Consider the following 15,017-nt stretch of genomic DNA (forward strand, 5'->3'; position numbering starts at 1 on the left):
TTGAGATAAAGACAGTTTAATAGGTAAAGCAAAAGCCACACACCAAACAAGGAATTCATTCACCATTTCCTATGTGCAGGGAGGTGTTCCACCACCCCAGGAAGCAGAGCTCCAGCAGGCATAACAGTGACTTGGGAAGGCAAATACCATCACTTGGAATGTTGTCCCCCTTCCTTCTTCTTCCCCTAGTTTTATGTGCTGAGCATGGTGCCATAAGGTGTGGAATGTCCCTGTATTCAGTGGGGGTCAGCTGGCCCAGCTGTGCCCCCTTCCAGCTTCTTGTGCAACACCAGCTGTGTGGCTGGTGAAGGCTTTGCAGAAGTGTAGGACAGAGGGAATGTGAGGAGTGGAAACTACAATTGTTTTGGCTGGGAAGATGAGTGTGCAGTCACACAGCTTGAACGGATCCATGGGGCTGCTGCAGCTGGCAATCTGACAGGTTCCATCCTGAGGGGGTGAGGCACTCGGGACATGACCTGCTCCAGTGTCACAGGAGTCAAGAGAGCTGCTGGGTCTGATGATCCTGGATCCCACTCCTTTGCCACCAGCTCTAGTGCACACATGCTCTTAATCTCCTTGATTCAAGGAGCTAGACAGGGGTGGTGCCAACTGCAATGTTTGGAAAGGAAAGGCATCCCCATGAAGCAGATTTGGTACCAGCAGCTTCTGATTACCTTTAAATTTCCTCCAGTCCTCCTGCTTGCTTTAAATTCGTATCTTCTTTGTCTCCACCTTTCCAACAGCAGTTCAGCAGCCAGAAAAATGGCTGTCACCTCATTTCTTTGGTCTTAGCTGCTGGAGCTTCACTGCTCCATTCTTCTGTCATGTCGATGGAATGTGCCAAGTTCAAATTGTTAATCTAAGTGTATTTAAAATCACTTCAAAGCTTGGAGGAGGTGCAACTTCTCTGGCTTTACAGACACAGGTTAAGAGATTAAGCATTGTACAGGTGCCTCAGCTTTGATTGTTAGTGGAGTTCATGAAAAAATCCAATGCACTGCATCCCAGGTCTTCTGCTGTAACAGTGGTGCCTTTGGGGCTTTCTCTAGGGACTCACAAGTTCATGAGAAGGATGTGCCATACAATGAATTGAAATTAAAATCTACTCTAAATTGTGGAAACAGCATGAAGAAAGCATTCCCACAGATAAGTGAAAAGAAGTATGATGAAGAAAAGCAAATGAAAGTGGGATGCTTCTTTATAGATAATATTCACAGCAATTTGAAAACATCCAAAAAAGACTGTGGAGCCCATTTTAAAACGTGACTGGAGGGCTGTCCCACAGGAGAGCAGTGAGGAAGCACCTACTGACCATCAGTGGGACTTAGGCTCCTAGCTGTCCTTGGAGATTTGAAAACTAATTATACCCAGTGACTCACTAACAAGGGGCCTCATTCCAGAGAGCTTCAGGATGTACATTCCCTTTTAGCGAGATTCCAGCACGATGTAGACTCCATTTTTTGGTCCAAGTGTGGCTTTTGATTTGAGCTGCAAAGGAATCTGAAAGAGAAAAGAGCATTTTATGTGCAGTTCTATGTGTTTGTTTATGTGTGTATGACACCCCCACATACAGACAGACATTTTTGCTGGAGGACCAGTTCATACCAGGATCACTGTGGAAGCAGTAAAGTATTTGTTTTACAGTCAGCTGTGCTGGTATAATATTAAATAGAATTTACAGCCAGAGGCTGAGGCAGTGGTTACCCAGGAATGCTGTAGATCTGAACAGAAAGAAATTAACTCTATAAACTCTAGAGCTGGGTGCAATGTCCATAGCAATAAACATATACTAGAGTGCTGAGGTCCTGTGAAATATGTGCACACATTCTCACCCTCTATGAATTATGACATTCTGCCTGTGGTCTTGCCATACTGCTCTCCACTAAGGCAGGGCTGTGTAACATAATTTCCCTTTTGTTGGAAAAATTATATATCTGAAATCACATTTTGCTTAAAACATGCAGTCCATGCCTGGTCTCTCCTTATTATGGAAGTGTCTCTAGCAGTTTTCTCAAATGAAGAGAAGTCACAAAGGCAAACCTGTTGTCCTGCCTAAGACACACTGTCAACTCCCTCAAGTTAACAAGTGTGATCTGTAAGCATCTGCATGTACAAACCTCAGTCTCTGGGCAGGTCTTGAATTTAAACTTCTGCAAAATCCTCAGCAGAGTAATTTTTGTCTCCAACAAACCCATTTTCATGCCAAGGCAGCCACGGGGTCCTGCCCCAAAGGGCAGGTATGCAAAGGGATGTCTTTCCTTCTTGGCCTCCTCTGTAAACCTAGAAGGTGCAGAGATGGAAACCAGTTCAAGAAATGCTTTTTGCTTAATTCCATGTTTTTTAATTTAAATCTCAAAAGCTGGTTATTTCAATTGGTCTTAATGGACAGGTGATGGGGACTATTGATAGATTATGTCCTGACATCCTAAGTAAAAAGATAATTGACTTATGGCCATCAGCCTTTGTCAGCTGGTGGCTTCAGGAGAGGACATGGAGACATGAGTTTTATTTCCAATCTATCTTTAATGAAAATCTCTCTTCTCTTTGGATTCAGTTTCCAAGAACTTTAGATTGCTAAGGTCCAGAGAACTCATGCAGGGTAGAAAGAGATGAGAGGTAATACAGGCTAATTGGAGCTTTGGAAAAAAGAATATTGTGTATTTCCACTAATTCCATCCCCATGCTTTGAAAACCTAAATAAGATTAAGCCACTACTCCAAAAAACTACTGTAGAGGCCCCTAATTTGAGATTGAAGGACCATTAATTCATGTACTAAGCATAATCAGATAATTCTTGCCTTGCTCACCCCCATATATCATCCTGGTAAATTTAAAATCTCCCTTGTTTTATTCCTACCACCAATTTCAAAATGAAATATTGGGGGGGGGGAGGGGAAGGGGCTGCAACTGAATTATTTTATTTCATTTTAATTTTTGTTGCACTCTTATTTTATAATTCTTGCTAACATTACCAGCTCTACAATCTGAGCAGAGTGTTAGTAATTATGGATCATTCCTTGGGGAAGGTTCAAAAGGGAATTAATATCAGATTCATACCAAACAGCACTGTGTGAATCAAGGGGACTGCAGCCCCTTCTAACCATTTTACCCTTTCATACTGCTGTTAAAGTGGTGAATAAACAATTAAGAAAGCATTTTTAGATAAGCATTGCTAAAAATACCCACCCCAGACTTCCAATTGCTGCTAAGATCCCTCTCCAACAAAATCTCTGGGCTTCTCTAACCCTGGCATTGCTCTTCTTTGTGGCCAAAAGATTCTAATGGAGCATATGCCTAGATTTGTTCCAGAAGGAGCATTAGGAATACCCATCTACACCAAACACGTGTTGTCTTACTGGCAAAGATGGTTCTGGGCTGCCAGCCTCACACCCAGTTGTTTATGAAGCAGGCACTTCTTTTCTTAGTAAACTTCTGAATGTAGTGGTAGCTTAAAATGCATCTGCTCACTAAACAGTTTAAAAATATAGCTGCCCACAAAACTAAATTGTGCTTCCACACAGCACCACATCAGCTGAAACTCTCTCTGTGAGCTCAGCCCAGCACCTGTAACACAGGGCAGGTACAAAACTACAGCTTGACAGGGTTCCCCCTTCCCACTGAAGATATAAATGCTCCATGTGAAACCATCTTGCAAAACAAGAACCAAGGATCCTAACTTGCAGACAGGGAGGAAATTCCCAGTGGGAGATGGGGTAGGTTCCCCACTCACAGAGTATGTTATGTTCCCCACTCACAGAGTATGTTATGTTTCAAGTGAAAAGAGGGCTCTGAACCAGCAAGGAGCTGGATGAGTTTCCCAGGTACAGCCAAGCCAGTGAATATACTGTCCCACTTCAGAATTTTGGTACCCAGAAACAACATTATTCACAGGATATGATTTGGAAACAGGTCTGAAAACCTCTGCCCCAGTTCAACCCTGAGCAAACCTTGCACCTTCTGTGGAATACACCACTATCATCACCTGTCTGATGTAGTGGAAAGAACATGTTTTCATGGTTTAAATAAAACTGTGCTCCTCTTGGTGGAAATGCTGCTTTGGATGAATAGTGGGTGACTGTGGCTGTAAAAGAGCAGCAGAATCTGGTGCCTGCACTGGACAGATTGGAGTTCTGTGCCCACAGAGCCAAGTAAAGACCTCAACCTAAGGGTGAAAAGCATTGCTCCACATACCTCTCAGGAATGAACTTCTCAGGGTCTGGCCAGAACTCAGGGTTGTGGTGAAGGTGTCCAACTGCAATTTCAATGACAGCTCCAGCTGGAATATGCTGCCCCAGCACTATGCAGTCTTTAGCTGCTTCCCTAGTGAATCTGCAACAACATCATGCATCCCAGATGATTAATAAAGGGTAAAAATACAGCAGGGGAGATCTGTAAAAGTATCTGTCTTCATCTGACCAAACAATTTCTGAGGTAACATTTTCTCATAGATAAATAATATCTCATAGATGAACTGTTGCTGATGCCAGTGTCTTCTCAGGTTACAATCATCTCCACTTAGAAGTCCATAGCTCCAGCCCAGGTGGTTGACTTTTGCCCTTTTCACAGGAAAGCATTTCTGGTTGTTTACTGTTTTCTAAAGCATGAACTGCTAAACTGCAATTTTATTGTTGATGTTGGGTTTAGACTCATTTTTTTAATGAAAATTGCTGATGAAATGTGTCAGTCATCTCTAATAACAGGTAAAAAGAGTGTGCTGGTTTGCCTCCAGGAAAAAAAGAAAGTAAATATAGCTTTGAGGTTTTTTATTTGAGAAGCTCCCCCCTGTTGGTGCAGCACCTGAAAATTAGCAAGGGATGGTTATAATATTAGGGCTGAGTATTCTGCTGCTGCTGGAAATACAACTAATTCACAAGCCTTGGAAAACACATATATTTCACATATATTCATCAAAGACAGGCATGATGTTAACAACAAAACTCTGCTGCTTTCTCCCACCCTGTGGTGATAGCTGACAGAGGTGTCCTTAGGAACCTCATCATGACAAGCCACCTGCCAAAGCCCAGCTTCTGTCTTACAAAAGATTGTGTGTGGGTGTGCATGTGTGGTTCTGATCCAGACCTTTTGGTGCTTGGGTGGTCACTAGAGATCCCAAACCAGCCCAGACCCAGGCGGGTGCCCTGCTGTCTCAGTCTGGGAGCTATTCCCTCACACCATCTGCAAGCACAGGGGAGAGGCAATGTGCAGGAACTTCCTTTGCTGCTTCCCACACTCTGCTAAAAAGTTGAACAAAGATTTCAGCTTCAGGGCTGTCAGTCTGGTATCATTACAGAAACACATTCTTTCCTTGCTGTCACCCATCTCCCTTTCTCATAGACAAATAAATAACAGAGGCTCCAAACTTGGAACAAAACGCTGGTATTAAAAAAACAAACAAACAAACAAAAAAACCCCCAAAACAAAAAAAACTTTGACAAGCTATCCTTCTCATTCTTACATGAATTTGGTGATAATGGAAACATGAGTTTCTGGGGGAGAAAGTTCTCTGGATAGTAAGTTCATTTAAAAAAAATGAAACTAACTTTTTCCATAACAAACTTGGCTGCTACTGATTTTTCACTGGACTCAGCATAATCCTTGTCATAGGCAATTAACATCTTTCAGCAGCCCTGGGCTGTCCTATCCATTCCACATCCATCAGAGTAAAAGCCAGATCAATAAACAGCCCTGACAATACCACACAAAACTTCAGAAGAACTTTGTTCTCTTCTTGTTCTGTCTCCCATCTGACAAACATGGATTGTTTCCCAGTGATAGAGCCCAAACTCAAAGGCCCCTGTCACTTTAACCTGCAAAACAGTTTCCACTTGTATGCCAAGTATAGCACAGTAAAACCCCATCATCTCATCCAGGAGCAGATATCTCATATTAACTCTCTGAACAATTCTGCAGATGCCAATGAAAAAAACATTGATTTCCAATCCTTGTGAACATATAGAAGAGAATATGATTTTAAGCCTTTTTTTTTTTTTTTAAGGTGCTTTCAGTCATGGGTTAAATTTTTCAAAAGCTCTCACAGCAAGCTCAGCTTTGGCTTCTTTCCAGTCATCTGAATTTTTCCCTGAGCTTCATGAGAAGCATTGCAACTGGCTGATCTCTTTGAAAAAACTGTATATCTTAATATTTGTAGTTATTCTTGTGATAACTTGGAGCTTTGACAATCAAACAGTTTTCTAATTTTCCCCCTTGTTTTCAGTTCATCAATATAGCAGAATAAGTCATGTGTGACTTGGGACAAAACTTTCAAAAGATAACGAATGTTACCATTAGTTTAAGGGTCTATACTCTCTTATACTCTATTAGAATAAGGCAATGCTAAGTGTAAGTGGGCCAAGTTAAACACACATGTAAAATACAGCTCTCAGACTGTGCAAGCCTTCCACAGATCAGGGCTGTAATAACCAACAGGGCCCTGATGGAGATGAGTTTTGATGCATACCCCCAAAGCCTGAGGCACATGGAAGCAGCCTCTGGTTTTCTCTGGCCAGACCTGCTCCAAAATGGCTCCATCCTCTAAACTTGGGGGATGTGAGGAATGGTGAGGAAGCAACCTTGGCCAATTCACTGTAAAAACGTGCTTTAGAAATACCAGAATTATCCAGCTTTCCTTCAACAGGCCGCGTGATATCTTTCAAATGCACAAAGCAGTATTGATGTTGGCACAGAGACTGAGAGACCACTGGTCTTCCAAGAGCAGATTTCCATTTTATAGAGCCAGAGAGCAATCCTGTGTAATCAGAAAGGGAAAAAAAAAAGATACCTGAACGCAGGTGGGTACATGCGCAACGTCTCTGCAATCACCATGTCCAGATAAGGGAGCTCTTGTACATTTTGGTAATCAGGGACCATCTGAAAGGGCAGGACAAAAGGAACAATTACGTTTTCTCACATGTAAGTGCCAAACTCATCCCAGATTAGCTTTTAAATCATCTATTTTTTCCTGGGCATCTTTCCTGTAGAAGAACTCGATGTCTCATCTAAAACAGTAAATGATAAAATTATACAAAAATGTGGGCAGTAATTAAATGTGTGTGTAACATTCCTTTCATCATCAAAATGCTTTGGTACACAGCCCAGCTGAAGGTATAATAATAAATCAACTTGCTAGGAAATATTAAAAGCAGGTCATTACAGAGAGCATCAATAGCTGTAACAGAGCTATTGTTTCACACATGTACCAAAATCTGCACAGGACCCTTGTTCCTTCCCAAGGGCAGGAGGCTCACACTTTGTTCACAAGAACAGCAAGTCCTCCAGTTACTCTTGTTAATGTTGGAACAAGCCCTCTGCAGTCCCCAGCTATAGAAATAAAGGAGAGTGCTGGTGCTGTGATGCCTGTGGAGGGGTGGAGATGGCACTGGAAGAGGCTGGAACCCCCATGAGGAACAGTTCACAGTGGGAAATTGCTCTGCCAACAAGTGAGGTGCTGAGGCAGAGCTCAAATCCCACCTGGCAGGACTGCAGTAGTGCCTGAGCAGAGAAGCCTGTTTCCTTCCAGCCCCTGCTTAATGCTGCTTCATTTTTCACAATGGTCAATGCCTGAGCCCACGCCTTCACAATCCTACAAAGCCATTCAGCCCTTGACAAGGAGTGGTGGGCGCTAAAACCCCAATAGAGCTGTAGCTCAGAGGACTTTGCCCTCTGACTGGCAACAAACAGACAGTGAGAGACACCAAACAGCAGCACTGACACAACTCAGGACACAGACAACCAGGGAATTTCTTACAGTTAGCTTCCTTGGAAAAAGGGCATCTTCCCTGTTTTATTCAGTGCTCTCAGCAGAGGGCAGCCAAAGTATATCAAATAACCTCATCAGGAAAGTAGAGTTTTGTTTTAAATTAGAGCATCTCCTAAGGACCTACACAGAGTAAATTGGAGAAAAGCACAGACGTCAGACTAGACTAAACCTTTTATGAAGATTTGGGGCCCCTGCCGTTCACAAAGGGGACTGGATTCCATCCTTCCTTTATTTACTACAGCACTTTTCATGTATAATGCATATTTTATTGAATTTTCATGCAAAAACATATGGTACATACTGAAAATACTAAGCAGGGAACAACTCCAGATGGTAGGCAGAAAAGGCATACAATAGAACAAGGATACCTTGCTGGATTAGGGTATCCCACTTATTCAGCACTAAGCCACCATGCACCATTTCACATTAACTGATCTTTTCTAGGAAGGAAATAGATACATTCTATTATCCCCATTTTCTGGCTCAGGAAAGAGAAGCAGAAGCAGAGAAAGTAATTTGCACAGGCTGAGGAGAACCAGTGTGTGTGCTTCTCTCCCAGGGGAAAAAATGCAACTCAGCTTGTCAATAGATGAAGTATTTTGTCAGTATATGACAAATATTATCAATACAGGAAATATGGACTGCACTGACAGCCTTTCAGTGGGGCTTTTATCTTGTGGTGGTGCCTGCTAACTCAAACCTTTGGCTTAGGTCAGTGGTTATCAGACAAAGGACTAGAAGCCCAAGAGCCACGTGAGACCCATGGCTGACATCTGTGTGAAGAGCAGTGCTCCAATAATTCCAATGGCTAAAACAAAAGCTGGGGGAATGATTTTGATCACCCTTGTTTTTCAGAAAGGGATCTGAGGGCTGCCTAATTTTGTGGGGGAAATCAGAAGCAGAGGCTGGAAATGCAGTCTCAAATTTCAGGTCTTCATGGCACAATTCCCTTTCTTTATGCCCACAGAGGTGCTCCACTCCTCAATGCAAATGCATGCGGTGGTGTGCATTCTTTTATTTTTTTCTGCCAGTTTTACAATTATCATTCAGAACTTTCCCCCCACCTTTTTATACTGCTCTCCTGCATCTCTTTGAATCCTGAGTCAGCATCTGAGTCCTGTTCCTGCAATCCCTCCTGATTTCATGGACAGGCTGGCTGAGAGAAGAGTCCAGGCTCAGAGAAAATGAGTGGTGGAGCCAAGAGCACACTGAGATGTGTTTGATTCTCTGAACCATGCTCTTTCCATTGGGCCTTTCTGTCTCTCTCATAATCCTCCTACTTACTTCTGGAGTCAATAATTAAGATAATTATATGGTAACCTGATATAATAAGTAGCCACTAAATCAAACCATACATCAACGAATAATATAACACTAAATTATTGGAGCTTTGATTTGCTCTTTCAAATAGCTTCTATACCTTCAGGGGATTAGCAGTTCAGAAAACAAAACAAAAGATGTAAAAGGTGTAAAACCAGCTGATCTTCCTTAGAAGAAAATTCCTTTTGCTTACATAAAGAAGGAGGGGTCAGTCAAATGGCAGCAGAGTGAACTCTGCTATCATGAGAATGACAGACACATCAGTCATTTCCTACATCTGATGCAATTTAATTATTGGCACTTCCATGCTTTTAGCATCAAAGTAGCTGGACCTAATTTAGTGGTTGTTTGCAAGGTCTGACCTGCAGCTGCTTAAAGTACACACAAGCCAAGCATCTCTATTTAGGAAGGACAGTTTGTTGCTTTTTTTTCCCCTTTCAAAGAAAATATTTTCCATTTGTTTTTCCACTCCCTCTCTTAAAAATATGCCTTTAGCCAAGCACATTTCAAAGGAACATAAATATGCTTTTCTCCCTAAATGTCCCTATTTATATCTATCAACTGCTGGCAGGTTTTCTGGGGTGAAGGTGGTGTTGTGCAAACATGCCACTTTAACCCCCTGAAAAAAAAATTGTCTAAATTGCCTTGTACTCAAGATGAGGCAGCTTTTTTCACTAAGAAAGATTTCTCTCTTTAACAAGAAGAGATGGGGGGTGTGAGGGAGGACTGCATTTAATAAAACATCCTGTACTTTAATTTTGCAGCCACTGCTTTGCACAGCAGTTTTTCTTATGCTTTGCACAGCCTTGTAGTGTCTTTCCCTGTTGATGTGGAAGTGAAATGGCCATGTAACATCTTGTGGCATTTCTCTGCATGCATGTTTCCCCAGTTTGATTTCTGGAGGTGAGGTAGTACACCCTTACCAATCCCAGACTATTCAATCACTTCTGGCATCTACTTTGGCCACAGACTCTCCTTTATGACTGACAGAAAATCACAAGCCTCCATTACGTAGAAAAAGATGGGAAATTAATTCTTCCTCCCACAGAGTACCCTGAGGTGAAATACCAGCAGTGATTATAAAATTGCCTATGTGCTACAAGGATGACGCTTGTTTTTAATCCCCATATAAACTCCAAGAGAGATAACTACCTTCAGATCCACCTCTGCTTTTCAGTATTGGTTTAAACATTTTCTAGGCAGGCAAACCTATTTTTTACCACCGCCCTCAGTTAACTTTTAATTCCTCAATGAACAGCAAGGGAATCCAAGTGCTGACAGGAGCGGTCTGGCCAATCTCTGCTGCAGTTTGAGATGTTACTGCTCCCAGTTGCTGGCTCTTCTTTGCTGGCTGTGGTTGGTGTCACCACAGCCAAGTCAGCAGAAGGGAACATATGCCTGCACCTCAGTTGCTTCCATACAAGGTCCAGCATGAGCCCATCTTCAGTGACAGCTCAAGACGAGACACTTTTCCCCAAAGCAGCTGATGATCATCCTCCTCTACTGCCTCTGTTTTGGGAATGGTAATTCAAAGTACACATCAGTGAATGAGAGATTCACATTTATCCTATTGGCCATGCTCTAGTGATGCTCAGCATCCAGAAATTAAAAAAAAAAAAAAAAACAGAGAAAATTTTGTGCAGCTGACAGTGTGATGTGCACCTGAAATCAATTTAGAAGCAGAAAAGCCTGCCGAGACCACATTCCTCACAAGGAGCACTGCTGATTCATGGCCTGATACTGAACCAGCTTAAGTTTCTGAGAAATTACAATCCAAATCCAATGTCTCGTGGGCAGGTGTGGCTGTGACAAAGACCAGGTCAGAGAGATGCCATGCAGATCTGCTTAAGCACAGATGCAGATCCATGAGTTACCTGTGTATGCATAGCTACACATGGGCTCTCCCCCAAAATGCAGACTTTGGATAGCAATAGGATAGGAGTAAGAAATAAAGCCAGCATCACCCCCAGGTATTCTCACCCAACTCCCTTTCCAATTGCCAAAAGGGCTACTCAGACCACAGCCATTCACAAACAGCTCAATAATATTTCTTGATCCAAGGCATACAAAGCTGCTGATAGATCAAAGAATCTGCCTGTGGTTCTGACCTCTCTTTGGTCACCTCCAGGAGCTGCTCATACTCTAATAGAACTAGAGCCTGTGTGCCTCACTTGGCCTCAGAGAGGGGGAAGAAATGCAAGAATGTGAAGTGCAAGAATGTGAAGTACAAGAAAGTCAAATTAGGGTTGCCCCATGAGACCTTTGGCAACAACCCTGTCAGGAAAGGAAAGGTTAGAGATTGGACTGCATTCAAAATGCAGATCAATGATAGAAAGGGGTGGGATGGTTTAACAGATATCTGTTTTTAAATTGTTTAAAGAAAGCTTGTCTTGTGCTAGACCACTTCCATGACAACATGCTGGAACTCCTGTAAAGCACCAAACTGAAGCTTCCCTACAATCTCAGGCAGCAGGACAAGGACAAAGTTGATAAAGTAAAATTTCTTAGCTTCATCCCCAGAACTTGGACCAAACACTTAAAAAATGCTTAAAGCATTCCTCATGCAATACTTACTGCAAATTCCCCCTCCCTGTTGTCTGCACCTGCCAGGTGAGATGTGTCCCTGAGCCAAGGCACCAGGCAGAACCAGCCCATGCTGCTCAGGAAACAGGACCCTGAAGCTCCATTCTGAGACAGATTATGGCCTTAAGATAGAGCAAAGCCTGCCTAAAATCACCAAGTGTCTGTTGGCCACTTCCAGTGACTGAGGCCTACAGAACCTTCTAGCAAAATATTAAGTTCTTGACTACAGAATTGAGGACAAGGTTCAGGAATAAAATATAGGACAACAAGCCTGATTTTCAGACTTTCCAGACAAAGAGACTTTCTGAGCTGCCTAGCACTTCTCAAATCCTTAGAGCACACCTCGGTAGCACTAGAGCCTCTGCCATCAGCATTGCTTTCTCACATACTCTCAGAAATCGAAGTTCTCAGCTCCCCTCTTGCATCTTTCCCCAGAAGCAAGAAAAAGCAATCCAAACCACATACTCCCAAGATTTCCATTTATTTCTTTGTTCCATGTGGATTACCTGCCACCTCTTTCATCTGCTTGGGTTGTTATTCAAATGGAATTTTTTCAGGCTCTGACCCCCACCCTTGGTGGCTGCTTACCAGGTATGACAAAGTTACTTTGCTCATTGAGGCACATCTCAAGATATGTCAGCATTCAGTGCTTCAGACACCTCAAACCAAATTCCTCCCAGCTCTTCCTAAAGACTGCGAGTGCCAGGTAAATTTAGTCTTACAGCTTTTTTGTTCAGACCACCTGCCAGTCACACTCACCTCTAGGACTCCACCTCTCTCTGGTTCACTGCCATGCAAGTCAACTGACCATCCACAGAGGAAAGTGCTGATTTGCAGGCTGAGTTCAGAGCTGGTGGGAAAGGCTGGCACACCAGTTTTGCACTGATAACCACATTACATGCAGACCTTGCAGCCAAATTGTCTCCATAGCTTTGGTGCAAATCCCTTGGGCTGTATTAGCATAAGGGAGAGGAAAATGCAGTTCTAAGGAGGCACCAAATAGTGCTGGGGAAAGAGCCAGAAGGTATAAGGTTACACCAATGTCAATTCACTTTAATGTTGCTTTGCTTTTTGACTCAAAGAGTTCAGCTCCTGACAGAAGACAGACCTACACTACCTCCAGTAGCTTCCACGGTGCTAAAAGAATGTCTTTGTAGCACCACTGCTCACAAGGAGACTCCTGTGAGATAAAAATACTTCCTGAAACTGAACAGTGTCCCAAAGCCAAACAGATAAACATAAAAGCTGAAACCAAAACAGTCAGAAATTTTCTTCCACCTACATTACTAGTGACACATGGTGATCAGCAAGAACAGAACGCGTGCCATCAGGTAGAAGATCCAGAAAAAGGAAAGTCAGGAAAAAATGAAAAATCTCTAAGGAAATTCTTTATGAGGCAAACTACGAATGAAAAGAGTGGAGAAAACAATCTGGTTCTATTTAGATTTTGTAAATTTGTTAACTTCATCTAGTCCCAGGTTGCCAAGAGAAGTGTGTGCCCTCGAATGAAAATTGATTAAATAAGTGAGACTGGGTGCCTGGAGTGCTCTGCTGTCACAAAGGAAGGTGCAGCTCCTCAGTGTGATGATACTGCCAGGCCAGGCAGTGTTCCATACTCCCACTATGCTAATTTTTATTATTTTACTTAGGCTATGTGGGGAAGAGTACCACCCCTCTAGAAGTGGCTCCCTACCTGTATGCAATGCGTGCCTTGCTCCAGCTATTTGTGATGTGGTGTAATCCCTACCCATGCATTGCAGCAGGCTAAGATCATCAGAGTCACAGAGATTGCCTCTTTCTTGCCTCCTTAATAAACACTCAGCCCCCAGGAAATCTGCCCCGGGTTCTCTCCACAGCCCAACCGAGGCTCGAAAGTCTCTCTTTCTACACTTGTCTAACACAATCAAAATTTCTACTTGGGTGGCAGAAATGCTGAATGGTGAAGGATCCCAGTGGGAGGGAAGCAAGGAGGAAATTAAACAGGAGAAAGGACTGCCAGAGGCCCAAAAGGCTGAGAAAGAGAATTATAAAACTGGGGTAGGTCTGTCCGAAGGGCATGTCACCAGTCCAAAGCACATTAACCACTGAAGTTCGTGCAAGACTTAATCCTTCCTGCTACAGAAGTGTCCCTTGATGGTTCCTGCAGATCTACAGGAATAAAGAGGAGGGATTTTTTTTCCCCTCTCAGTAGACATTCATGGTATCACATAAGAGCCAGATGATTTAATTTAATCATTCCTGCTCCAGCTGGTATTTTCTGTATAGAGGTGACAGTGCTTTAAATTAGGGCCTTGCATATAAAAGGCCTGTGTGTTTAGTTTAATCAAATGTTTATTTCCTCACGTTATGTTTATATTAAAAGACATCAGCATGAATTTTCATGCTGAAAATAGAGTCTATCTTATGGTCTACACGCTGAGCTTGCCTTTGGTTGTTCTTCATCTCTATGGCAGTCTTATGGACTGAGAGGTGACTCAGCCCCAGGCATGCAGTTTGGGGAAATATGCTCTGGAGAGCATAGTGCAACCTATGAGAAGATCAGAGCTTTGCGCGAAATAAATTATTTCTGTAATTCACCTTTCTTGAGCCACTGGCTGCTTAAGTCACTGGCTTCAGCAATTGCTGGATGAGAGACCTTTTCTGAATTAGTAAACAGGAAAACATTCGTAACAGAGAAACGGCAAGATTCTCTCATCACTCAGCATAATTATCATTTGTCCCGACAAGGGCAGGTCAGTTTTAATACCATACAACATTTATGCAGTGCCTGATGCCTTGGAAACATCTAACCTACATTAGGTGCAGTAGGACAATAATAAGACTTTGCTTTTCCATAGTTGTTTTTTCCCCTGAGGCTTGCAAAGCGTTTAGCAAGCATTAATTACTTGGTCATCTTCCAAATGCGTGTGTGAGGTGCTCCTGGTAAATAATCCCTCCCCTACACACAAGGGGCCAGCAGAGGTGCTGAAAAATGAGACCATCGATTTACAACCTTAAGAATTGAGCACCCACCAGCTCAAGTCTTCATAACTAGCCTGATTTTTTGTTTTCCAGCCGCAGTGTGACTCCTGTTCATAAATTAACAAATACCGCTCTGAGTGCATAGACCTAAAGTGACCAAAAAAGAAAGAAATCCATTGCACGGCATTTAAATAGGACTTAAACAAAAAGGAGCCTTGTTTGCTTTCAGCTGCCAAAATCATAACTCAAGGTTCAGCCTGTCCTTGAGAAACTGATGGTAGTAAAAGCACAGAATGTAAAGAAGTGCTTCTGGTGCCAAAGCTCCAATTCCTTGCCATAGACTTCTGCACCTCCTAATATCCTAATACAGGTAAAATTTACTGGTAAAAGCCATGTC

The 15,017-nt window shown here is 42.7% G+C and overlaps 1 protein-coding gene across 1 annotated transcript in view; it reads right to left on the reverse strand.

Moving 5' to 3' along the window:
• TBXAS1 (thromboxane A synthase 1) overlaps positions 1-15,017 on the reverse strand; it is a 228,199-nt gene continuing 213,182 nt past the window's right edge. The window contains exons 10-13 of the mRNA XM_054631033.2: positions 6,779-6,867; positions 4,192-4,329; positions 2,118-2,280; positions 1-1,500 (exon numbers count right to left, since the gene is read on the reverse strand). Of these exons, the coding sequence (XP_054487008.2) occupies positions 1,426-1,500; positions 2,118-2,280; positions 4,192-4,329; positions 6,779-6,867 (465 nt within the window). The 3' untranslated portion in view covers positions 1-1,425. The remainder of the gene's footprint in view (positions 1,501-2,117; positions 2,281-4,191; positions 4,330-6,778; positions 6,868-15,017) is intronic.

The sequence above is a fragment of the Agelaius phoeniceus genome, chromosome 5 (genome assembly GCF_051311805.1).
Source record: "Agelaius phoeniceus isolate bAgePho1 chromosome 5, bAgePho1.hap1, whole genome shotgun sequence".
NCBI classification, from domain to species: domain Eukaryota; kingdom Metazoa; phylum Chordata; class Aves; order Passeriformes; family Icteridae; genus Agelaius; species Agelaius phoeniceus.